The sequence below is a fragment of the Gigantopelta aegis genome, chromosome 3 (genome assembly GCF_016097555.1).
Source record: "Gigantopelta aegis isolate Gae_Host chromosome 3, Gae_host_genome, whole genome shotgun sequence".
Classification (NCBI taxonomy): domain Eukaryota; kingdom Metazoa; phylum Mollusca; class Gastropoda; order Neomphalida; family Peltospiridae; genus Gigantopelta; species Gigantopelta aegis.
This window is the reverse complement of record NC_054701.1, coordinates 62,794,631-62,822,553: the sequence shown is the minus strand read 5'-3', so window position 1 is coordinate 62,822,553 and position 27,923 is coordinate 62,794,631. Positions and strand designations below refer to the sequence as shown.

Below are 27,923 nucleotides of genomic sequence, written 5' to 3'. Positions count from 1 at the left end.
ACACCTACCCATTGAGCCTTGCGGAGCACTCACTCAGGGTTTGGAGTCAGTATCTGGATTAAAAATCCCATGCCTCGACTGGGATCCGAATCCAGTACCTACCAGCTTGTAGACCGATGGCCTAACAACGACGCCACCGAGGCCGGTCTGCATGGATGATGTCTGCAGTGTTCATTAATTGACTGGCATTTTGCATGCGACAAAAAGTTTTAAACAACAAAAATGAAAAGTAGGTCTACTATCAAGCTCATTACGTGAAAGGTCTGCAATATATTAAACAGATTTTTTTTACCACCTAACACTAACCAACAGGTCAAAGTTTGAAAACTCGCTATTGCAATTTAAAAAAAAAAAAAAATGCCCCCCTCCCCCTCGCAACAAGATAGGTATATTTGTTTATCTAGAATGTTACAATATTTCAAACTTACAACAGCAACATCATCATCGAGATATCATTGTTTTTTTCTAAATAACTGTTTCTCGCCTCTAAAAATAGTAATTTGGAACAGTGTATGTAACAATTATATCCATTTCAAAATCAGGAAACATTTTTCTTTTAAAAATTTTGATTAGCAACTTTTGCTAGCAGTTTAAAAATTTATTAGCAGATAGTAATTAATGTTACAGAATTGTGCCATCTCTGAAACAAAATGAAGTTTGTTTTGTTTGACGATACCACTAGAGCACATTGATTTATTAATCTTCAGCTATTGAATGTCAACATTTTTGTAATTTTGACATATAGCATAGAGAAGAAACCTGCCACATTTTTCAATAGTAGCAAGGGATCTTTTATATGCACCATCCCACAGACAGGATAGCATATACCACAGCCTTTGATATACCAGTTTTGGTGTACTAGCTGGAACGAGAAATAGTCCAATGGGCCCACCAACGGGGATCGTCCCTAGACTGACCGTGCATCAGATGTGCGCTTTATCACTGGGTTACGTCCTGCCCCACTTGCATGACAAGACATGATGCTATACTGAACAAAATGTTCTCTGAAAATAATTTCAATGTTTTGTCTTTATTTTTCAGACACTGGTTAATGTAACACTATGTATTGGGTATTTCGGATTGCTCACCGCAGCCTCTCCCAACTATATCTGGATTCTTATCCTGCGTGGAATGGTTGGAGTGGGGATGGGTGGCAGTCCACAAGGGTAAGTCCTAATTCTGCTACATTCTTCCTTTCTTTTAAATTATTTTCGTGCTTATGTCCAATTAAGGTTCAAGCATGGTGTCCTGGGCACACACCTCAGCTACCTGGGCTGTCTGTCCAGGTCAGTAGGTTAGTTGTTAGTGGTTAGTGAGAGAGAAGAGGGTGTAGTGGTCTACAACTACCCATTGGGTCATTAAAACTCACTCTGGGTGGGAAGCGATACCGGGTTGCGTACCCTGTACCTAACAGCCTTATGTCCAATGACTTAACCACAACACCACCAAATATTGACGGTAGTGAACCAATGGGGAAGGGGTGTGGGAGGTGTACATCCCTTTTTGAATTGTGCAATTGCTTTACATTTCTGTAAAAAAACCCAAAAAGGTCACTGAAGATATTTATCGCCAGCATTCATGACAAATTCACCACAACTGGTATATTAAAGGCTATGGTATATGCTGTCCTGTCTGGGAAAGTGCATATAAAAGATCCCTTCCTGCTAATGGAAAAATGTAGCAGGTTCAGGGGTGCAGAAATGAAAAATATTTCACTAGCCCGCCAGAATTTCTACTAGTCTGCAAGCCTATAGAAAATATACTTTTGTTTAGCAATATTTTAATATATATGTATATATTAATTTATATATATTTAAAAACATTAAGGACACTTTGTAAGTTATCAACACCACGTGGCAAACGAACCAAATCAAACCCCAAACGTTGATTGACAAATCAATACATGTTGAAATATTCTGATCAAGACTACGTTATTCACATTTCTTTCATACAGATTTACAAAATTCAAGTGACATCCCACAAGTATTTAATAGAAGAATCTATTAAAAACATACCGTCAACATATTTTCAACATAAACACATCATTTTTAGGAACTACTGACCTTTGGCAGGCCCTGTTTTCTGGGAATTAGGCTAACTCGGAACGCTGTTGAAATGGAACCATTTTTTTTTTTTTTAAAGCTGTAATGGCATTTCATTGTATTGGTGAAATTGATTATATTTCACTGACTTCTAGCTAGCTGTTAATACTTCTATCTCCCCTATATAGGCATACCAATAAAACAAAATCATAAATGATTAACATAGCTGTAGTTTTAATGAAGATATCATCTTCACAACTTGTAATGATACCGTTTTAGCCATACATTTGTTTTTGTTCGGTTTTAATCATATATCCATAGATTGTGATGCCGTGTCAGCCAACACTAGGTTCTGTTTTGTCCAAGTTGATTCCATTGTCGTTTAGGTCCGTTTTTTGCATGGTTCCATTTTCGTTATAAGTTTAACCTGTTCTCGGAATGTTATGCTTGTGCAGTTGAACTCCAAAGTCATCTGTTGCCGTGTATTGGCAATGTGATGCATTTATTGTTGTGTATTTTGTCATCATTCTGAACCATTGTTTGAATGGTTTGGAATTATGTCATGGCTGATGCGGAGTCACGGATTCAATGCAAAAAAAATAATAATAATAATAATAAAAAAACAACAAAAACAATTATAATAAAATCAATCAGAAAAAGTTAGATCATCTGTCAGAATTTTTACTCGGATTTGGCGAGTGTGCGAATACTTTCTGCACCCCTGAGGTTTCCTCTGACATTTACGAGTCAAAATTACTAAATGTTTGACATCCAATAGCTGATAATTAATAAATAAATGTACTCTAGTGGTGTTTAACTTTATCAAATGTCACATAGAGGTTGACTTTGAGTTTTGCTGTTGTATCCAAATGTCTTACCTTTTGTCACACCCAATAGCCGATGTATTTTTGTGCTTGGGTGTCGTTAAACAATCATCCATCCATTCATTCGTTCGTTCGTTCATATTCGTCTGTCCATCCGTCCGTCCGTCCGTCCGTCCATCCATCCATTCATTACCAAAATGTTGACTCCAACCCAGAGTATCTTTGTAGCTAAGTAACAGAGCCTTTTAACAATTAAAGTCACACTTTATCTACATGTTCTCACTCAGAATATCCATGTCTGTGTATCCAATATGATTTTCAATTTAACCACCCCATATTTTATGAGATAAGATCCAGTATGAGCTTCTACAAACCTTAGATTAACAACCAGACAAACATTGAAAACATACAGACATTATAATTGTGTTTCATTAACTACTTAATGGTCTATTTTCAGGGAACATTTTGCATCGCAATTCGCTACACAAGTTTCACAGATCACTACACAATTTTAAAACATTAAACAATATCACTAATCAAGATTTTGAAAACAAAATGTTTCCTGACTTTTTGTTATTTGTGAGCATGTTTCAGAATGAACTTTTACCTTTTTTTCAGTTTCACTCTGTTGGCAGAGTACTTACCATCCAAAAACCGGGCAAAAGTTCTCATATTTTCTCAGGTTTGTGTATTTTTTAAAACTTAACTTTTCATTCTTCTCTTGGATCCTCCTTTGCTTATTAAATTCAATGTTTCACAGTTTATATCGGGACAGGATGTAGCCCAGTGGTAAAGCTCTTGCTTGATGCGTATCCGGTCTAGGATCGATCACCGTTGGGCTATTTATTGTTCCAGCCAGTGCACCATGACTGGTATATCAAAGGCCATGCATGGTTTTTACTATCCTGTCTGTGGGATGGTGCATATAAAATATCCCTTGCTACTAATGGAAAAATGTAGCAGGTTTGATCTCTAAGACTATATTTCTAAATTACCAAATGTTTGATTAATAAATCAATGTGCTCTAGTGGTGTCTATTAAACAAAACAAACTTTAACTTTAACAATTTATATAGAATCACACTCGGTGTTTGAGATTAAAATGTTGTGTCAGTATTCCATTAGGATACTAACTTTTCAAAATCTGTTTCCACCTGAGAATTTAGAAGTGCGATTCAACTCAGTTGGTTGAGCACTCGCTTGAGGTGCTTGCATCACAGGATCGAACCACCTCGGTGAATCCATTCAACTGATTGTTTTATTCTCATTCCAACCAGTGCACCACAACTGTTCAAAGGCTGTGGTACTTGTATGTGCTTTCCTGTCTATGGAAAAGTATATATAAAAGATCCCTTGCTGCTAGTGAAAAAATGTAGTGGGTTTTCATGTCAGAATTACCAAATGTTTAACATTCAACAGCCGATGATTATTAAATAAGTGAGCTCTAGTGGTGTTGTTAAACAAATCAAACTTTTCCACCTGAAACTTTAGTATTATATCGTATCCTGGTGGGATTCAGAGTTATTAAAGTCTGGTATTATAAAAATTTGGTATCCTTGGCTATCAGGATACTATTAACGGCGATTACTGACACTTCATTATGTTGATGTTAAAGGGACCGGACCAACAAGCTTGACATATCACGATCTGAGATTAATATGATTTTTTTTTTGGGGGGTGGGGAGGGTTGTGGGTTTTTTTTATTCCACTGCCTCATTTCATTTTTCTCATTTGAATTCCATCTCATTTCTTCCCAATATGGCAACAACTCCTATCTTTGAATGAACTTCTTTCGCTGTCCATCTCCACATCCCAGGCCTTGTCTCTCCAACCAAGACTGTTGGTTGAAATTATGCCTGGGAAAAATGTCTCACCATCAAGATATCCTGGGCTCTCAAGATTACATACAAAGATAATAATATTTGGCTGTATTACTGTTTTAAAGGGGTAGTCTCAAAGTGGCATAGTGAACAAAAATATTTTAAATTTTTGTGGTGAAATGTAATAATTATTTTGTGAATTACATACTCATAAAACAAATTACATTGAAATGTCATTTCCTACTATTTTATAAATTGTATTGTTGCATAATCCAACAAAGGCAATCAACAAGTTAATTTGTGATGTCACAGTTTGAATTTGAACTTGGAATAGCGATGTGTCATATAGGCCTACCATAACTACCTACAAGGAAATCGTTGTCTGGGCCATATCTTAATAATTTATTTAACCCATTCAGTAATGTGTGTGCTTCTCCATCAAACTCCTGATGGTCGTATCATGTACCTCAATGGTTCTCTTGTTCATTAAGGAGCGGGATGTAACCCAGTGGTAAATCACTCGCTTGATGCGCGGTCAGTTTGGGTTCAATCCCCATCCGTGAGCCCATTGGGCTATTTCTGGTTCCACCACAACTTGTATATCAAAGGCTGTGGAATGTGCTATCCTGTCTGTGGGATGATGCATATAAAAGATCCCTTGTTAATTAATGTCAAAATTACCAAATGTTTGACATCCAGTAGCCAATGATTAATAAATCAGTGTGATCAAGTGGTTTCGTTAAATAAAACAAACAAACAAACTCTTATTCATTATTTAAGGGACCATTCATAATTTTTACAAGCATATAAAGTGTATTCTCTTTTTTCTGCTCTTCCATATGTAACAGAAAAATAATCCTCCACTGTGGGCATTCAAACCACAGACTCTCGTACTGAGAGTCCAGCGCTCTACCAACTGAGCTAATAGGGAAATTCCCACTAGTTACTGCCAGTTTGAGCACTTTATACTAACACTACTACACATACCCCCCTTTGTTTAATAGCATACATAAAAAAATTAGATTTTGCAATGGGTATTACTTTTATTAAAATTTGTTTTCATTTTCATTTGAACATTCTCCTTCACCGTAACCTACTGTATGCTCGTGAAAGATAATTGTGAATAATCTCGAAGACACTTAAAGCCTTAAGATTCGTCATAGTTCCATTATGTAATCTAGTGGGAAGACGTTTTACAATTCAGAGGCATTATTAGGACTAAATTGGATAGTTTTATATATGGCAACACTGAATGTCAATACACAGCCTGTTGAATCAGCGGCAACACACTTTGTAGCTATTACAATGACAACAAACATTATAATAACACATCATTTTATAAACTCCATATGCTTTTTTAACAATATTATGAATATAAATATCCCACAATTCTCACTTTGACAAAGATTAAACAGTCGGGACAATTCGGCCTGTTACATTCTCGGAAACCGAAAGTAGCTGACATTTTCTAAATGAGAAAAAAAAGGCAGAGTTACTTCCCTTATGTTATCTTGGCAAAATGGGATCGATTTTTTTTTTTATGCTTACAAAAATGTCATTTAGCAGGAGAAATTGTCTCCCGCGCAGGTTTGTGGAAGATTTGATAAATGCCGGGAGACTACCGCGAAATCCGGTAGGGTTAACAGGTTAACTTTATCATAAAATGGTTATTGGTTAAGATGTTGTTTTAATTTTTTCAGATTTTCTGGGCGGCTGGTTCTATGTTTGAGATTCTGCTTGCTGCTCTTGTGATACCGACTATCGGGTGGCGATGGCTGCTCGCATTTTCAGCCATTCCTGTTTTGACGGTGGTCCCACTACTTTGGGTTTGTTGGTTTGCTTGTATATAGTACTTATACATAATAGACACACACATATTTCTGCCGACCTCGGTGGTGTCATGGTTAAGTTGTCGGACATAAAGGTACATGTAGTAGGTACTGGGTTTGCAGCCCGGTACAGGCTCCCACCCAGAACGAGTTTTAACAACTCAGTGGGTAGTTGTACAACCACTACACCCTTTTCACTAACCACTAACCCACTGTCGTGGACAGACAGACCAGATAGCTGAGGTGTGTATGCCCAGGACAGCGTGCTTGGACCTTCATTGGATATAAGCATGAAAATAAGTATAAACAACAAAAACAACACAAGCGGCTGTTAGATACTATATAATATATTAAAATGAATTTGTTCAACATGTATCTAGTGGGTGCAAGCAATTCTGTTTCTTAAATACATTTTCAAAAACTGGTTTTACAACAAATTAAGCGTCCTTTCCAGCTAATGAAACCATTAAAATTATTAATAGACATACTATCCCATCTGTGGAAAAGTGCAAATAAAAGATGCCTTGCTGGCATTCAGAGTAGCATGTGAATGCATGGGTTTACTTTCACTTTTTATTGACCAAATGTTGATAAATAACCAAATAACTTGCTCAAGTTAAAACAAATATTTGTTTCTTATTCTACGTCCTGAGCAAGGAACCAAGAATCTTGATTTGTGCAACTTCAAATAACTAAATTTCTGTTACATTCATTACAATATAACGTCATCCCATTGGTCCAGACGTAGCAATGTGAGTTTGTTTACAAAATAACGTCATCCCATTGGTCCAGACGTAGCAATGTGAGTTTGTTTACAATATAACATCATCCCATTGGTCCAGACGTAGGAATGTGAGTTTGTTTACAATATAACGTCATCCCATTGGTCCAGACGTAGCAATGTGAGTTTGTTTACAATATAACATCATCCCATTGGTCCAGACGTAGCAATGTGAGTTTGTTTACAATATAACGTCATCCCATTGGTCCAGACGTAGCAATGTGAGTTTGTTTACAATATAACATCATCCCATTGGTCCAGACGTAGCAATGTGAGTTTGTTTACAATATAACGTCATCCCATTGGTCCAGACGTAGCAATGTGAGTTTGTTTATTTCTTGATGAATGTGAATTTTTTTTACCTCAGGGAACGTCATATCTGATAACATCATTTTATAGTGGTAGTTTGTCTTATAGTTGAAGAATAAAAAAATAATTCAAAATAAAATATGAACTTTAGTGTTATTATTAGTATGTATGTGTGAAATTTAATTATAAGTATTGTCTGTTATTTCTTTTATTTTCATCGAGGTATATGAACAAAACAAATCACCCACAAACTTCAGTGAGAACGGCTTTGCCAATTCACACAGTTTGCAAATTTTTAGTTTTTGTTCATATACCCCGATGAACGTAAAACAAATAACAGACAATCCTTAATAGCATGCTACAACCATGTAGTGGACTGACCATGAAAGTTGTTACACTAGTCCTTAATTTCTGGACTGTTTGATGCAACAAAACTGTCTGTTAATGTACAGTACTGAAATTAATGAGTGTTTCTTCTGTTTGGTCAGTTCATTCCAGAGTTGGCCCAATACCTGGTAGCAAATTCTACAAAACTGTCTGTTAATGTACAGTACTGAAATTAACGAGTGTTTCTTCTATTTAGTCAGTTCATTACAGAGTTGGCCCAATACCTGGTAGCAAATTCTACAAAACTGTCAGTTAATAGTATAATACTAAAACCTATTAACAAGTGTTTCTTCTATTTGGTCAGTTCATTCCACAGTCTGCCCAATACCTGGTAGCAAATTCTACAAAACTGTTAATAGTATAATACTAAAATCTGTTAACAACTGTTTCTTCTGTTTGGTCAGTTCATTCCAGAGAGTGCCCGATACCTGGTGGCTACGGGACAGTATGACAAAGCTCTGCGGAACCTAAATTATGCTGCCAAGGTCAACAAGTCTAAACTGCCGGAGGGAAGACTTGTCAAGTCCCAAGTTCAGGTTTCATAGCCGATTTGTACTTCTTTTAGTATCTTAAACAGGGCTATATGTAGTCTGTAATTAGAGCTGGGCCGTATACCGTATATACCGCTTGGTATCGATATCATGTCAATATAGATTTACCACACCAAGCAAATTTTAAAATACAGAAATTGTGATATTGAAAAATGTTTCCCACCATTTAGTAAAGCACTAACAATATATCAAACACAAAATGTCTCATGTTCTGGAACATACACCGAATCATTCGGAATTGGAGTGACATAGTATCTTGTCTATAAATCGCCTTAAATCTCTCCACTTGGTGAAGTGGTGTTCACAATTTGAAACTTGTGATTTCACTGTTTTCATGAGCACCTAATGAATGCAGCATAACCATCAAATAGCCATACTTTAAAATGTTATGAGGTGGTGTAAAAACAAATAATATTATTTCTTTCCTTTTCTGTCCCATCCCTTCACTGATCATGATGTCTGTTTTCAGACAGAAACGGGAAGAGTGCGAGACCTGTTTAGCAGGGAGTATTTGCGTAGCACGCTACAGCTGTGGATGCTGTGGTTTGGAACAGCATTCGCCTACTACGGGATGGTGCTAGCCAGTGCGGAAATACTCAGGGTAGAAAATGAGAAAAGTAAGTAAACATCATTTTAGTTTTCCATTCTAATTGGTAGAAGGCACATTTAGTGCTTATCGGTATGCAGAATTTGACTTGATGAGAATGATTTTCCAAGCTTCTCATAAACGGTTTTAAAACAAAATCAAGTTCAAATAATAAGAAGACAGTGGATTAATGTTTGATGTCAAAGCTGTCACTTGATCTTTAATTGCTTGTTATTTGCCAACGGTAACGGTGAATACACATCTAATGGCTAACCAGAGCATTTGCATGTTGCACTAGCTATAGCTATGTTCGCAGTCATGTAATCCAGCAGAAGACAGCGAAGTGACAATAAACGAAACAATTAGTGGCACCATGATTGACAACGGTCTGATCGTCCAGTTTTCAGAGATACAAATTGCACTAAATAATGAGTTTGGGATTGAATTATTTGTCCGACCTTCAGTTTAGAGATATTTCTGGTTTATAAAGGTAAACTTCAGCGTCAAAAGATGCAAAAAATCATGGGACCATAGAAAATGTCCGGTTTTGAGAGAATTCCACTTTAGAGAAGGTCCGGTCTTGAGAGGTTGGTTGTGAGTTTTGTAGAACAGAAATAGTTTAATTTATAATTCTTATATTAATACAATGTATCCCTGTGAATAGTGCATCTAATTGAAATAAAGTATAAGTTATCCATCTGTTTATTTTTGAAAGAACGGGATGCTAAAAATATTATAACTTTGGCCCACCCATTGTTTGAATTCATTATCAGTTGTTTTCTTCTTCTTAAAGGGACATTCCTGAGTTTGCTGCAATTTTTAAGATGTTGTCGACTAACAGAGACTTTTTAATGATTGTAGTTACATATCAAATATATTTTTCTGCATAAAATATTAGTGGCTGTATATTAAATGTGTTTCTGATCATTCTTATATTTGTACTAAGTTACATTTCATTTTATTTCCTAATATATATATTTTCATACATATGAAATGATTTGAAGACAAAATCCAGTTTGGGCTTCTTACAAATATTAAGACAACCAGAAATACATTGAATATACAGACTGATATTCTAAACAAGAAAATATATTTGATATGTAAGTTTAATCGTAGAAATATTTTATTTTTCGGAAATATCTTATAATGCAGCAAACTCAGGAATGTCCCAATAATATGCTCATTATTAATATCAGTATTTTGTCCCCTTCTTTTTAATTTGTCTTTGGTTGTTCACAATCATCTTTTTCTTTCTTAAGTTCTGTGACACAAGCTATATACATGCATATGTCTGTCGGGAGTACAATATGCTTTATCTCATGGCTTGTAAATTGTTAGAATGTGGTGCAAATTGTTATGCAAAACCACAAATGTTTCATCTTTGTTTACCCCTGTGCGTGCTGTAACCTCACCGTGGTGCAGGGGTGTAACATTCTCTTTGAGAATGGCCAATACAGCACAAAATTGAAGTTTTGAGTAAAATTCAGTATCCGTAAAATTCTGTGATATTTGTGTTTTTGCACAGTTCTTTACACTGTTCTTTACACTGTTTTTGTTTAAACCTTGAATTTTTATATTGATGTTGATCATCACTTTATTTATTTGCATTACCATAGCTTGACACCCAATAGCCGATGTATGTTTCGTGCTGGGGTGTCGTTAAACATTCATTCATTCATTCATTCATTCATTCATTCATCTTTGTTTAAATATTTTATTTCCTTTGATTATTTCAGATAGCCATTCTTGTAAGTGCAATTACTTAACCTCCGAAGACTATAAAACTATGATAATATCAACTCTTGGAGAATTCATATGTGAGTATTAATTATTAGTAATAATTTGCAGTAAATTATGTAATCTTTGTTTAACCAGTCTTGGGAGACGCAGTTCTCCTGTGGGCAAAGTGATAAAACTGTTTTGACCTGAGAAGTGGCAGTCTTCCAGTAGGTAAACCTCTTAACTGTTTTGACCTGAGAAGTGGCAGTCTTCTAGTAGGTAAAACTCTTAACTGTTTTGACCTGAGAAGTGGCAGTCTTCCAGTAGGTGAAACACCTTAAAACTGTTTTGACCTGAGAAGTGGCAGTCTTCCAGTAGGTGAAACACCTTAAAACTGTTTTGACCTGAGAAGTAGCAGTCTTTCTATAGGTGAAACACTTAACAGGTTTCCTGAGAAATGGCAGTCTTCCTATAGGTGAAACATGTAACAGGTTTCCCGAGAAGTGGCAGTCTTCCTATAGATGAAACACTTTAAACTGAGAAGTGGCAGTCTTCCTATAGGTGAAACACTTTAAAACTGTTTTGACCTGAGAAGTGGCAGTCTTTCTATAGGTGAAACACTTTAAAACTGTTTTGACCTGAGAAGTGGCAGTCTTCCTATAGGTGAAACACTTTAAAACTGTTTTGACCTGAGAAGTGGCAGTCTTCTTATAGGTGAAACACGTAACAGGTTTCCTGAGAAGTGGCAGTCTTTCTATAGGTGAAACACTTAACAGGTTTCCCGAGAAGTGGCAGTCTTCCTATAGGTGAAACACTTTAAACTGAGAAGTGGCAGTCTTCCTATAGGTGAAACACTTTAAAACTGTTTTGACCTGAGAAGTGGCAGTCTTCCTATAGGTGAAACACTTTAAAACTGTTTTGACCTGAGAAGTGGCAGTCTTTCTATAGGTGAAACACTTTAAAACTGTTTTGACCTGAGAAGTGGCAGTCTTCTTATAGGTGAAACACGTAACAGGTTTCCTGAGAAGTGGCAGTCTTTCTATAGGTGATACACTTAACAGGTTTCCTGAGAAGTGGCAGTCTTTCTATAGGTGAAACACTAAACTGTTTTGTACTAAGAAATGGCAGTCTTCCTATAGGTGAAACACAAAAACTGTTTTGTACTAAGAAATGGCAGTCTTCCTATAGGTGAAACACTAAAACTGTTTTGTACTAAGAAATGGCAGTCTTCCTATAGGTGAAACACTAAAACTGTTTTGTACTAAGAAATGGCAGTTTTCCTATAGGTGAAACACTTAACAGTGATTCATGAAAGCAGTCACAATTTAACTGGTCGCTGTGGTGTAGTGATTAAGCCATTTGACGTAACACTGGTAAGTACTGGGTTCATATCCCGGTACTGGCTCCCACACAGAGCAAGTTTAACAATTCAGTGTTTACAGTCACTATATACCGATTTCTCTCACATTAACCACTAACAACTAACCACTAAGCCACTGTCCTGGACAGACAGCCCAGATAACTGAGGTATGTTTCCAGGACAGCCTGCTTGAACCTTAATTGCACAGAAGCACGAAAATAAGTATAAATATGTAATATCCCTTTGACTCTTTCTTGTGTAGCAATATGATTTTGATTATCTTGTTCAGATTACAATATTAGTGGTGTACACACATTTCAGTGAGGCTTTTTCTTGTATTGAGTTATCTTGACAATAATTTCTTTTAGCTAGAAAGACTAAATTAAATTAGTCTCCGAAATGAAAAACAATTACACTGTCTTTACTCCAAAAGTTGGAGTGAGTTCAAACTAAATAGATAAAGTCCTTGCGTCATATGATCAAACAACTCTATAACTGGTATATCAAAGGCTATGGTATGTGCTGTCCTGTCTGGTAATGTAGTAAGAGATTGGACGTTTGGTAGTTAGCAGCAAGGGACCTTTAATAAGCACTTCCCCACAGATAGGACATCACTAGCTTCACTTCAGACCTCATCCGTTCTGAACCCAGTCTGACATAAAACACATGTGGCCATATGTGTTAGGAATTATGTTTTGGATCCCCAATGTGTTTTTGTTACATCAAATCTTTTTGTAAAGAAACCAATAGAGCATTGATTTTTCACATTTCATTGTTTTTCCCCCACATGTTTGTGTAGGTTAAAAAAAAATTAGCCTTCAGTTTTCATTCAGAATCATGTAATCAATGCTATACTGCTATTAAAAAGAATTAAAATACTTCATAGTAAAATATTGTTTTAATTTTATTCCAAATGTTTTGTTTTATTTATATGAGTAATTCCAGCGTTAAGGACATGGCATTTTGCACACAAAAATCTGTATATTTATTCAAGTACTATTTAAACATATTTATTCCAGTTTATTTTGATGATGGATTATGATTATATGATACCTTAATTACAAGTCTGTATAATAATATATAATATAAATATATATATATATATTTGTCCAATTTCAGATTTGAGTGACCCCGAACACAGAATTAATTAAACATGATCTCTTGTGTTTACATTCAGGTCTTCCTGTCAACATGTTGCTTATAGACTGCATAGGTCGGAGACTGACAGGTTCGTTGAACTTGGCTGGGACTGGTATATTCTTCTTATTGCTGCAGCTGTCCGTACCAAGATGGCTTCTGACCACCTTCATGTTCGCCGTGAGAGGGTTCTCTTCAGCTACCTTCAACTGGATTTACATATATTCATCAGAGGTGAGCATCTAGAGTAGTGTTAGTGGTCCAGACAGAAATGTTTACGGAAATGTTTTATTTAACGAATAAAATGTGTTGAGTGTGTCGTTAAATAAAACATTTCTTTCTTTCTTTTTATTTAACGACGCACTCAACACATTTATTTACGGTTATATGGCGTCAGACATATGGTTAAGGACCACACAGATATTGAGAGAGGAAACCTGCTATCGCCACTTCATAGGCTACTCTTTTTGATTAGCAGCAAGAGATCTTTTATATATACCACCCCACAAACAGGGTAGTACATATCACGGCCTTTGATATACCAGTCGTACGTAGTACACTGGCTGGAACGAGAAATAACCCAATGGGCCTATCGACGGGGATCGATCCCAGAACGACTGCACATCGAGCGAGCGCTTTACCACTGGGGTACGTCCCGCCCCTGTTAGTGCTCTAGTGACCATTGATTGAGAAGCAAAGGAAATCTATTTTTTTCTTGTTCCAACCACTGCATCACGACTGGTTAAAGGCCGTGGTTTCTGCATTCCTGTCTGTAGATTGGCCTCGGTGGCGTCATGGTTAGGCCATCGGTCTACAGGCTGGTAGGTACTGGGTTCGGATCCCAGTTGAGGCATGGGATTTTTAATCCAGATATCGACTCCAAACCCTGAGTGAGTGCTCCGCAAGGCTCAATGGGTAGGTGTAAACCACTTGCACCGACCAGTGATCCATAACTGGTTCAACAAAGGCCATGGTTTGTGCTATCCTGTCTGTGGGAAGCGCAAATAAAAGATCCCTTGCTGCTAATCAGAAAGAGTAGCCCATGAAGTGGCGACAGCGGGTTTCCTCTCAAAATCTGTGTGGTCCTTAACCATATGTCTGACGCCATATAACCGTAAATAAAATGTGTTGAATGCATCGTTAAATAAAACATTTCTTTCATATATTTTTTTCCTGTCTGTAGGGAAGTGCATATAAATGATCCCTTGCTGCTAATGGAAAAAGGTAAAGGGTTTCCTCTGATGACTATATGTGAGAATTACTAATTGTTTGACATCCAATAGCTGATAGATAATTAATCAATGTATTCTAGTGATGTTGTTAAACAAAACAAACTATTCTGTACTTAAATATGAAATTTGTAATCTGTTAATTTGGGTATTATATAAATGGCTCAAGAGAGAAATTGATGCACCATGAACTGGATCAGAACATCTCTTGTAATGGCATGTGAAAAACACAAGAAACTACATTGATACTTTTTCTTTTTCTTTTTGCTTAACCACACCACTAGAGTACATTGATTTATTAATCATCGACTATTGGATGTCAAACATTTGGTAATTTTGGTAATTTTAATATAGTTTTAGAGAGGAAACCAGCTACATTTTTATATGCACCATTCCTCAGACAGGATACATTGAATAGTTATTTCAATTCATAATTTTTCACAATACATAATGCTACAGTAAAAAAAAAAATCGATAATGAAAATGGAAAATTTTGTTTACAAAATACTCATGATGTCGTGGCCTAGTTTAAAATTCTTATTAGGTGAGAATATTTTGATCTGATGTACTTATAGTGTTGTTGTTTATATGTTGCAGGTGTACCCTACCTCTGAATATTTTGATGTACTTACAGTGTTGTTGTTTGTATGTTGCAGGTGTACCCTACCTCTGTGCGTACTGTTGGCATGGGCATGGCGTCTGCATGGGCTCGTGTGGGAGCTATGATTACACCATTCGTAGCCCAGGTTAGTTTCATTTCATTCATACCTATTTTCTGGGGCACACACCTCAGCTATCTGGGCTGTCTGTCCAGGGCAGTTAGTTAGTGGTTACTGAGAGAGAAGTTGGTGTAGAGGCCTTTCACATACCCATTGAGTCATTAAACTTGTTCTGGGTGTGGGCTGGTACTGGGATGCGATCCTAGTACCTACCAGCCTTATGTCTGTTTCTGTTAATCATTTATACTTCTGAGGACCATGAATCTGAGTTTGAGCCAAGGTCAAGGTTAAGAATCAGGATTTAGCTCAGTTGGTAAAGTACTTGCCTAGGATGCTTGGGTTGTAGGATAGAACCATCTTACGGTTGATGTTCATCATTTATAGTCCTCAGGCTTATGAATCTGAGTTTGAGCCAAGGTCAAGGTTAAGAATCAGGATTTAGCTCAGTTGGTAAAGTACTTGCCTAGGATGCTTGGGTTGTAGGATAGAACCATCTTACGGTTGATGTTCATCATTTATAGTCCTCAGGCTTATGAATCTGAGTTTGAGCCAAGGTCAAGGTTAAGAAGCAGGATTTAGCTCAGTTGGTAAAGTACTTGCCTAGGATGTTTGGGTTGTAGGATAGAACCATCTTACGGTTGATGTTCATCATTTATAGTCAGTCCTCAGGCTTATGAATCTGAGTTTGAGCCAAGGTCAAGGTTAAGAAGCAGGATTTAGCTCAGTTGGTAAAGTACTTGCCTAGGATGCTTGGGTTGTAGGATAGAACCATCTTACGGTTGATGTTCATCATTTATAGTCAGTCCTCAGGCTTATGAATCTGAGTTTGAGCCAAGGTCAAGGTTAAGAAGCAGGATTTAGCTCAGTTGGTAAAGTACTTGCCTAGGATGCTTGGGTTGTAGGATAGAAGCTTCTTGGGGGTTCATTTATCTATTGCACTTCTTGGAATGAAAAGCCTGCTACAAAGTCACTAAAGCACATATTCATGAATAACCTCATGTACAATATTTGTTTTCCAGGTTGTGTTAGCAGCATCAGTGACGGCCGCCACCTGGGTGTACGGTTTGATTTGTCTGTCGTGTGCAGCTGTTGCTTTCTTTCTGCCTATAGAAACAAAAGGAAGACCTATGCCAGTATGTTTAGTTTTTTTTCATATCCATGTTACTTCGGGGCGGGACGTAGCCTAGTGGTAAAGCATTCGCTTGATGCGGAGTCGGTCTAGGATTGATCCCCATCAGGGTACCCATTGGGCTATTTCTCATTCCAGCCAGTGCTTCACAACTTCTGTAACAAATGCTGTGGTAAATACTATCCTGTCTGTGGGATGGTGCATATAAAAGATCCCTTGCTGCTAATCGAAAAAGGTAGTCCATGAAGTGGCAACGGTGGATTTCCTCTCTCAATATCTGTGTGGTCCTTAACCATATGTCCGATGCCATATAACTGTAAATACAAATGTGTTGAGTGTGTTGTTAAATAAAAACATTTCCTTCCTTCCATGTTATCTGACGCCATATAACCGTAAATAAAATGTGTTGAGTATATTGTTAAATAAAACATTTCCTTCCTTCTTTCCTTCCATGTTACTTCGTTTTTATTAGCTCCACTATGACATTCATCAGCAGAGCTTTTCTAATACCAATGTCCCTCCATCATCCATCTGCCAACTTTCCCTTTGAAGTTTATTTTCTAGAGTTTTCATTGGATTGTTTTGAAACTTGGTACAATGAACTTCCGGGGCACTCTCCACATATTAAGAAAGAGATAATAATTAGGAGTAATTCATGTCATGTCATTAAGGTTTCTGGACCAGGTGTTACCATACAATCAACACTCCATAGATTAACCATTTTCAAACAAAGGAAGGAAGAAAATGTTTTGTTTAACGACGCACTTAACACATTTTATGTACGGTTATATGGCGTCAGACATATGGTTAAGGACCACACAGATATTAAGAGAGGAAACCTGCTGTCGCCACTTCATGGGCTACTCTTTTTTGATTAGCAGCAAGGGATCTTTTATATGCACCATCCCACAGACAGGATAGTACATACCACGGCCTTTGTTACACCAGTTGTGAAGCACTGGCTGGAACGAAAAATAGCCCAATGGGTCCACCGATGGGGATCGATCCTAGACTGACCGCGCATCAAGCAAACGCTACATCCCGGCCCCAAAGAAAGAAGATAATGTGCATGTTTCAGTGACACCCAGTTTCATTAATTTCACTTCTTTATTTAACTAAGAACAATTACAGCTCATCAGTTTGTTCATCACTGGCTGTTGGTTGCATGTACTACTTCTGATTATTGTAAAATGGTTTAATGCATGCGATAATTTACAAGTTCTTGAGCAGTCTTAATTCACTAAATAAATGTTTACCTATTATACCCCGTACCAGTCTTCACTAAAAGTGTTTTTGTCAGGTGTAATTTAGTTTGGCTTGATGGAAAGTGAAAATGAAAATTGTTTCTGAAATAAAACAAATGTTCTATTTTTATGTGGAATTTATACAAATGTTCATCAAGATAAAAATTCTGCTCACAGAATTTGATATTTATAGGATATTTATCAAGCTTCCATTTCGTATCATGTTTATGTCCCAAGTGAAATAATGTTCAGTTGTCACGAGCTTTAGCGAGTAACAATAAAAATTATTTCACGAGGGACACAAACCTGATACGAAATGGTAGTGAGTTTATTATCCTATTTATTACCCATAATTGATCTTAATTTATATCACTCACCTCATTTGGTGTTGCGCTCCAATCAATGACGTCACAGAGTGTTACGTCCCAATTGACGTTATAGTGGGACGTATCACTTTGATATGTACCAATACCAAGATATTTTTAATCATATGGGTAATAGTATATTCTCTACACATGTTTACTAGAGGCTGGTTAAAGATACGGGCTACAATGCAGCCTGTGTTTGCAAGAGCGGGACATTATGTCACATAGCCCAGTGGTAAAGCGCTCAACTGATGCGTGATCGATCTATCAATGGGCTATTTCTCATTCCAGCCAGTGCTCCACAACTGGTGTAACAAAAGGCAATTTATGGAATGCTGAATATAAAAATCCCTTGCTGTTAATCAGAAATAGTAGCTAATTGAATGGCGGAAACAGGTTTCTCCTCTCATTATCTGTGTGGTCCGTAACCATATTTTTGACACCATATAACCATAATTAAAATGTGTTAAATAAAACATTCCTTCCTTCCTTAATGTGATGATATTGTTTTACTTTTCAGCAAACTGTAGTGTACGACTCGTTCCAATGATATGAGTGAAGATCAGGAGCAAGACAATCTCTCACACACTGCAGTTTTAGCTGGACCTAACACACACCGCTAGCGGTCAGAGGACTGGCTAGAAAACACAGCAAAACAAAGTTTCTATAACACTAAGGACAATTAAACACATTGGACTGAATTTACGAAGCCTGTGTTTCTGAAATGTAAATGTATGTAGTTACAGGCTTTGTAAATTCAGTACGCTGTGTCTACATTTACATGGGCTGGGATATGGCTCAGTGGTAAGGCACTCCGGGCTTTTGATCTGATTAATTTGAGCACAATAGGCTTTTTAAAGGGACAGACCCCAGTTTCAGCCCATGAAAATGCACACTAAGTTTAGTTAATCTACAAACCTGTAACACATTTGGATAAAGTTACAATTGACTGAAACATGAGTCTGTGACTTTGAAATGGTGAAATAGCCTCTAAAAATAGACTAAAACTCGACTCCATAACTGTTACTTCTCAGACGCATGTGCGTTTTTAAAAATATGAGAAATGCCTTTTGTGATATTAAAATCATCAGCATGATCTAAAAACACTCCAAATGTATGGAAATGAATAATCTAAACGATAAAATCTAAGTAAAGTATGATATCATTTATCAAAAATGGCTCTAATAGTCAAAACCATGCCTTAGTGTTTAAAAACTAGGGTATGTCCCTTTAATGCAATTAATGTTAATAATAAGTAGTAAAGAGTTGTACATAATCAGAAATGCATTTCACGTTATTTTAATCTAATTACAGCTTAACATTCCATTGAAACTGAGGGAAAATGTTTTAAGGTTATCATGTTTCTACTTTAATTTCGACACATTTATTTTGGTATACTTATTTTAGGCTCAACCTTTATCACCTCAACTTTGGTGCAATCTAAAGCCCTGAGCACTCACTTGATGTGTAATGCATCACAGGATCATATAAATAAAAAAAGGGACGGGACGTAGCCCCGTGGTAAAGCGCTCGCTCGATGTGTGGTCAGTCTAGGATCGATCCCCATTGGTGGACCCATTGGGCTATTTCTCGTTCCAGCCAGTGCTCCACAACTGGTGTAACAAAGGCTGTGGTATGTATTATCCTGTCTGGGATGGTGCGTATAAAAGATCCCTTGCTGCTAATCGAAAAGAGTAACCCATGAAGTGGCGACAGCGGGTTTCCTCTCTCAATATCTGTGTGGTCCTTAGCCATATGTCTGACGCCATATAACCGTAAATAAAATGTGTTGAATGCGTCGTTAAATAAAACATTTCTTTCTTTTTATCTTATGAGCTAGGCACGATCATGTTATCAACCTCTGCAGTCCAACTGTGAGAAAGTGTATAAAGGATTGCTTGCTGCTGTACGGTAGTAGTTGAATGTGTGGCAGCAGGTTTCTTCTCTCACTAATAGTATGTAGACTGAATTTCAAAATAACCATATGCAGGGTAAATGTTTTTTGTTTACATTTTTAATGGTAGCCTATGGGCTATCAGGTATCTAAAATGTGGTAGCCCAGCAAAACATTATGGTCTGGATTATATTATGGATTTATCCAAGCCAAGTTGTTATATAGAGGATAGTAGTCGAGTGGCCGTTGGATAACATTTATTGTTAAAGTTGTTTTTTAATGTATCTAACGAGCAAAAGAGAGTTGGATACGTTTTTAAACAATGAGTTGTAAGATAATGGTATTTAACGGACACTAATGTTGCATATCCTGAAATTTTTTTTTTTTAATAAATGTAAAAGCCTTTGCCAACTAAAACCTATTTCTATAGACATTACCTGTCCTCAAACAAGTGCACCTCCCCCCCACGCAAGTGGTCTGGTCCGAACATCCCAACAGCCAATGGGATGGCCTAAATTCTTCTACTGCATACTGCTCTCTAGTTCCGGTCACATGACTGTAACTTCCTTCTTTTTCTCTTCGCTAAAGGGTCTGGACGTCCTTTTGCTTGGCTCTGTTTGGAGTCAACTTTTATAAGACCTTTGGTTTTGTATTAGTGTTTGGGTGAAATGTTTTTCACCTTCGTTTTCATTAGCTTTCGTATGTTCTTTTCGCGTATTTCACTTGACTTCCAAGCGTTTAATTACATGAAATGTTGTTATATTGCCGGTTGTCGTGTCGGACGCCATTTGCAAAAATGGCGTCTGTGTTGACTGGCTTTGTGTTTGGGTGAAATGTTTTTCACCTTAATTTTCGTTAGCTTTCGTTAGCTTTCATATGTCTTTCGCGTATTTCGCTTGACTTGCCAAGTGTTTATTACATGAAATGTTGTTATATCGCCGGTTGTCGTGTCGGACGCCATTTGCAAAATGGCGTCTTTATTTACGGCTTTGTATTTGTGTTATGGTTGGTTTTTTCTTTCTTTTCACAGATTGAAAAATTACTATTATCATATCTGATAATGTTCAGGCGACTAGTTCGAGCGTGTTACGCTGGAAGAAGTTAGCCGGCGGCGACCCAGGTTGTCGTGTTCGTGTGGCCTCACTTCTAGATGCGACCTTTGTGCGGGCTTGTCTGATGTCGAGTTCGCGGCTTACCTGAAGGTGGTGTCAGCGAGGACCAAGAAGGTGGAATCTTCGAGGACCAAGAAGGTGGAATCTTCGCCTTCGATTGCTGACTCCGTGGCGGAAGAGTTACGTTCAATTCTACCGACCATGCTGGAAGAAAACAATGGCGTCAATGGCGACCTTACCTAAATCGGCGAGTTCGGGGTCAGGTCCGGTTCCAGTCCCCTCTTCAGGTGGTGCGGCTTCTTCAGCTCCACCGTTACTTAAGACTTCGGATGACAGGCCTGCGGTCTCTACGCAGCCCTCTAAGAAGCCGGCTCATTCAGATAGACGCTCCACGGATTCCAAGGCTCACCGATCTTCGGCGGGGAAGTCCCCTTCGGCGCATCGGAGCCGGGACCGTAGCCGTTCCACATGACCTGTATGGCTCCCTACGGGTTCCATAGATCGTCAGCGCCAACCTTCAGTTGATGTGGCTTCCAAGGCCTCCGAGGGCTAGACGGGACCATCCACGGTCCGGTTTAACCAGCGGCTTCCATTACGGTACATCGATTGGCCTGTGCTCGAGTTCTACGAGACTTTGGTGATGAAGCGCCTGCGGCATCTGTCATTGAAGAGCCCGACTCTACGGACCATATGACTATGAGGGATTGCTTGGCGGCTGTCTACGACATGTTGCCGTCCTTGCCACATCCAACGACGATGTGGTCATCCGTTCCTTGGTATCCACACGGGACCGCCCACGGTCCGGTTCTCCGGTATCTCCATCGGGCCATGACCAGAGCGACTGGCCTGTTCACGGGTGCTACGTGACTTTCTGATGATGTATCGGTTCATGCGGTGCTGGAAGATCTGGATGCGGCGGACCACTTGTCACTGAGGGATTGTCTGGCTGTCATATCTGATATGCTACCGCCGCTGGCCCATCCACCGGTTTCAGCCAAGAAGGGTCCGGGTTCGATGATCGCCACGGAGGTTCCACCGGCAGATATCGGCATTCGATCGTTGGCTGCCACAGGCCCCCGTCGGTTTACACGGCTACCAGTAACTGGCCCGTGCGTATCGTTGTTCCAGCAAGCAGACGGAGCCCTGTAACGAATTGGAAAATTGCGTCATCGGCTCACCGTTCGGTACCGTCGTCCCGTGATCGATCGAAGTGGTGCAGTGTCCAGGGGTTCCACCGGCTCCTGCCGGTCCGTGTACATCGTACCGTCCACACCAGTCGGCAGCTGATTCGGCGTTCAGGGTTACACCGGCTCCTGACGGGACCGTCCACGGTCCGTGTTTCCGATGCAGCCAGTACATTGGATCGAAGTGCCTGTGCCAGGTTACTGACCGATTTTCCAGATGATGCGTCGGCACCTTCCGTTATAGAAGATCCGGACGCAGTGACCCACATGGCTGTGACTGTTTGTCTCGCTGCGGTGTATATGCTTTCGTCACTTCACAGTCCACTCGCACCATTCTAGAAGGTTTCCGTTTGAGGACTGATCCGATGTCGGTTTACTTGAGTAGACTTCGTTTGTGCCGTTCCCCATTCGTCACAACGAACGTATCCCGTCTTCAACCTATCCTTCAACGGTGTGACGCCGGCCTTGGATGACGCTGTTTCCGGCGGGACCAGACGTCTTCCTAGAACTTACAGATTGGCACGTCCTGTCGATGGCTTCAGTTCAGCGTACATGTTGCAGGATGCCAGAGGATATGCCTTGTTCTAGCCGTCGACTTTGATGTTGGTCTACCTTATATCTTCCGTGACGTCGATGTGCACTACGATTGCACACTATCGTCAACCGACTTGCCTGAAGCGATCCATTCTTGACTTTCAGCACAAGCCGGTAATCTTGGCAGACCTGTGGTCTACATACGGCTCTTTGCCGTGAAGGGGTCGACGTTACAAGCGTTCCGGGTTGGTGACGAAGAAAGTATACTGGTCCGGTCACTTGTGTTGAGATCCCGTGCACCGATATTCTCTTGTTCGAGGAAGGTTCAGCGACATTCGGCAGATCGTTCTCTATATCCGGTGGCGATGCAAGACAGTCGCTACTTCCGCTGGTTCCGGAAGTTATCCAGTTGCCATCACGTGGTACGGGGGTTTTACCGTCACCGTTTTCCTATGGTTCATTGCGGCTTATCAACTCACTGACGTTTACTGTTGTTACCGCCAGAGTTCGTGACCGATGCTGTCTAGATGGTCTCTGCTGCTGTTTCGCACCGGGTGGTGTGACGGCCGTGGATTTTAGCCGGTTGCTGTTTTGCGTTGCTTCACTTCCAGGTATATCGGGCATGTAGCGTAGCGAGTTGCTACGCTGTCTTGGCTCTTGCCTGTATCACGGGGTCGCTGTTTCCGATGTCTTGATTCCTGAATCACTCTATTACTGTTTCATGAAGTATCATTGCAAGAGTAATTTTGACGTCGGCGCAACATTTTATGCTTAGAGGTCGCGGTATCCAGTTTGTTTCTGAATCCATGCATTCAGTACAATAACGCAGATTTGCTGATCCGGTTACCAGTCGCCTTGCAGTCCAGTCCCTGTTGGTGGCTGTGGTTTCCAGATGAAGCCGATCTACACATCAACCTGTTGGAGATGTTGTCAGTTACGTCATCTTTCATTGGCGAGAGATGCTGTCAGGCGCCTCTCTCATGGTAGCCACAGACAGTACTACCGCGGTGGCTTATATCAACCGTCAGGGCGGAACCCACTCCAGCAGTCTGCTGCAGTTGACTTATCGTCTCTACAAGCTGGTTGACGAGATTCCGTTGCAACTTCGGGCTCGCCATATTCCAGGGGTTTCCAATGTACTAGTCGACACACTGTCTCGGCCGTCGTCTCCACAGCCGACGGAATGGATGCTCCATCCCGAAGCGTTTCGATGGGTGTGCGACAGACTTTGGACACCAAACATCGATCTCTTCGCCACACGATTCAACCATCAGCTGAGGGTTTACGTGTCTCCGGTGCTGGATCCCGAAGCTCTGGATCTCGACGCCTTGGCCATCAGCTGGGAACAGATGGACGCGTACGCTTTTCCTCCACGAATCCTCCTTCCAAGGGTGCTTCAGAGGTTTCAGCTGTACCATTGTCGCCTGTTACTCATTGCTCCAATGTGGCCATCCAGGATGTGGTATCCAGATCTAATACGTCTTGCCGATCCACATCCTTTACCGCTGCCAGACTGGGATCATCTGTTGCTGCATCCCACGTCAAGACTATACCATCCACGTCCGCAGTTGTTCCAACTGCACGCGTGGACTTTATCGCCAAGAGTTTGAGAAAGAAAGGTTTTTCTTCACAGTCTACGGCGGCCATTTTGAAAGCGCACAGATCATCTACTACTAACGTCAGATGGCTTTGCTTTCACCGAGGGTGTTTCCGGCAAAACCTCAAACCTCAGACGATCCAGATACTTCGTCTTGCTGGGGTTTTTTGGCTGTATCTGCGGACCACTTTACGATTAAAGGGGGTCTACCATCGCTGGGTACGTTTCGGTCATCGCTACTGTTCGTGATGTCGCTACTGGAACGAAGTTATCGGGTATTCCTGAGATCCATAAGATGATCAAAGGGTTTCGCCTTGATGATCAAGTTACACCGGTTTCGGCCACCAAGATGGGACCTGAATCTGGTGTTACGAGCGTTATCGACCGCACCTTATGAGCCGATCGAATCCTCTTCCCTGCAAGACTTGATGCGGAAGACGGTGTTTTTACTCGGTTTTGCCACGGCTGCCCGTGTCTCAGAACTCCATGCTCTTGATGTAGACTTGGTACGTTTTCACCAAGATCGGCGTGCAGTCAACTTGGGGTTACTCATGAACTTTGTTGCAAAGAATCAGTTACCAGACCAAGCGCCTCGTTCGTATGTTGTGCAGGCCCTCTCCTCTATCGTTGGTCCGGCGGACGTTGAGGACTTGGCGTTGTGCCCTGTCAGAGCCCTGCACCAGTACATCGAGAGGACCAGATCTTTTCGACAACATCGCAAAAGACTTTTCCTTTCCTGTAACCAGAGTCGGTTGAGGGACCTTACCAAGAACACGGTGGCCACCTGGATCCGGTCTTCTATCCTGACCGCCTATCAGAAGGAGGGTTTACCTGCTCCGTCTGCTTCTAATCCGCATGAACTCCGTGCCTTGGCTGCCACGATGTCCCTGCACTGCAACACACCCATTCAGCACATTATCACTGGTTGGTTCTGGGCTACGGACTCCATCTTCGCCAACTATTATCTGAGGGATGTCACCACAGAAGACGTTGAGGGGTTCCATCATCTGGGTCCGGTTGTTGCTGCACAGACTCTGTTGAATACAAGCCGTCCTCGTCGCCGTTGATGTCTGTCTGATTCTGGGCTGCATACCGAGATGTCCATCGAATAGACAGATGAGGATTGCTTAGACTTTTGTTCTTTTGCACAGTTCACGTACTGGTGCCGGAACTTTTGTCTCGATAACCTTTACCCTGCACTGCATGTGGTTATTGGTTGTCGTTATTGAACTAACAGATCTTTGGTGTACTAGACAGAGAAAACACTCGGGGGTCTTGTTTTGTTCAATGTTCTGACGGATGCACCTCATTAGGTTGTCGCTTGTTATTGAAAAACTATAACACTTCAATACGTGAGGGTTACCTAACACCTGCATCCCTGGTGGCTACGTCTTCCCACCCTGTCAGAACCAGCATGAGATGTGGCTTCCGCCTCCTGGTCCATGTGTTCTAGGAGCCGTACCTGCCACTGCTGACGGATGCCACCATTCTGGTTGTTGTTACTAACATCACCTGCATTGGTCTGTGACGGGCATCCCTAGGATGAGGGCTTACCAAGGTTGGCCTTATTCTTCCACTAGTCAGCCTCTTTCCGGTTGGGGAGTTATCACAAGCATCTACGGATCTCGGCACCCACCACCATCTGTTGAATGCTGCACTTGTTTGAGGACAGGTAATGTCTATAGAAATGGAGAAAACTTGAGTGTTTTCTCTTTTATAGATACATTACCTGTCCTCAAGATTCATCCCGCCCGGGCCTCCCCGCTTCCTGTTCTCCGTGCGATGCGCTCAGGGAAAAAGAAGGAAGTTACAGTCATGTGACCGGAACTAGAGAGCAGTATGCAGTAGAAGAATTTAGGCCATCCCATTGGCTGTTGGGATGTTCGGACCAGACCACTTGCGTGGGGGGGAGGTGCACTTGTTTGAGGACAGGTAATGTATCTATAAAAGAGAAAACACTCAAGTTTTCTCCAATTTATGGCCCTTGCGCTTACAGTTAACTTGTGCATCAAATAAGTCAATTTCAGTGATCGATTCGACCATTTTTTATTTTTTTCATTGGATGGTATGGCATTGGTGACCTGGTCATCACCTAGGAAGTAACCAGTCGTATGTCTTTAAAATGTTAATGCACATATACGTGTTAAGTATGTGTTATCAAAAATAATGAATGATGTTCTCACCAATAGCTGTGTGTAAGAAACATCAAATAGCCACAGTTTAAAATGTGCTGAGGAGTTGTTAACCAAACATTTCTTTCCTTAGCTTTCAGTTTAAATGTATTAATTCTTGAATTAGCCGTTTAGTGAATTTATTACACTCAGATATCTATAGAGTACACCATACAAATGCTGTTTTATTTTTTGTTGATAAAAGTGAAATGTCATGGTCATAGATACATTAAATTGTTTAATGTGATATAACCAATATAAAAGCACTTTTATCAATAAAATACACCCAATTTTTAGCATATTGCTCTTTGTACTCCATAAGAAAGGAAGAAATTTTGTTACAGATCTGAATACAAATATTTCCAAAACGATATCTCCAGCTCTGTTCCATCTGCTGGTAATAATACTGGTAATAATGTTGTTATTTGCATGGTTGAATACTTAAATGATTATATGTTGGCATAATGGGATGTTGTAACTGTAAGAGACTGGGACTGTGAGAGACGGGGACCATTATTATTATTATTATTATTATTAAGATATATTGTTACATGTTAATGCTTGTTATTACTTAATGCAGTTGATCAGATTGATTAATATGTGTTGATCGAAAGTTTATCAACCTCATCTACTGATAAATCTTGGTTTAACACACTCGGGTTGAAACTGATAAGGTCATATTAAAGTGCCAATTGACCGAAAACCTTGATGCTGTTGTGTGATGCGACTACATTTGTATTGAAGGAACTGCCCTAAGTTTGCTGCTTTTGTTGAAATGTTTCCAACTAACAGACTCTTTTTAACCACTACCATATTATCAATACGATAACCAAGAGAGTAACAAGCATCGCACCCCTATTTGGAAATTGGACTTGCCCGACATCAGACCTAGAAACAATTAAATACATTTTCTTTACAATATCAGTTATAGTTTGTTTTGTTTAACGACACCACTAGAGCACATTGATTAATTAATCATCAGCTATTGGATGTGAAACATTTTGTAATTCTGATTCCTTGTCAACAGAGGAAACTCGCTACATTTTTCTGAAAGGGACATTCCTGAGTTTGTTGCCTTGTAAGATGTTTCCGACTGATAAAATATTTCTACGATTAAACTTACATATTAAATATATTTTTTGGTGTTGAATATCAGTGTCTGTATATTCAATGTGTTTCAGGTCATCTTAATATTTGTAAGAAGCCCAAACTGGATTTTGTCTTCAGATAATTTCGTATGTACGAAAAAATTCTATTTTTGGAAATAAAATGAAATTTAACCAATAGCATGACCCCCATATAATCTTCAATTGCTGCAGTCTAGACCCCCTTGCTAAAATTACTGTACACGTGCCTGGGAAATGTGTAACAATGGCAGCAAATATACGACAGTTTCTTTAA

The 27,923-nt window shown here is 39.7% G+C and overlaps 1 protein-coding gene across 5 annotated transcripts in view; it reads left to right on the top strand.

The window, feature by feature from the left end:
- LOC121368403 (putative transporter SVOPL) overlaps window positions 1-19,579 on the top strand; it is a 39,191-nt gene extending 19,612 nt beyond the window's left edge. For all 5 annotated transcript variants that reach the window (XM_041493112.1, XM_041493110.1, XM_041493113.1 and 2 more), the window contains 10 exons: window positions 1,042-1,166; window positions 3,485-3,548; window positions 6,386-6,511; window positions 8,396-8,527; window positions 9,012-9,159; window positions 10,865-10,945; window positions 13,385-13,578; window positions 15,230-15,319; window positions 16,312-16,425; window positions 18,551-19,579. In XM_041493112.1, coding sequence (XP_041349046.1) covers window positions 1,042-1,166; window positions 3,485-3,548; window positions 6,386-6,511; window positions 8,396-8,527; window positions 9,012-9,159; window positions 10,865-10,945; window positions 13,385-13,578; window positions 15,230-15,319; window positions 16,312-16,425; window positions 18,551-18,580 — 1,104 coding nt within the window. In that variant the 3' untranslated portion in view covers window positions 18,581-19,579. The remainder of the gene's footprint in view (window positions 1-1,041; window positions 1,167-3,484; window positions 3,549-6,385; window positions 6,512-8,395; window positions 8,528-9,011; window positions 9,160-10,864; window positions 10,946-13,384; window positions 13,579-15,229; window positions 15,320-16,311; window positions 16,426-18,550) is intronic.
- Window positions 19,580-27,923: the final 8,344 nt, after the last annotated feature.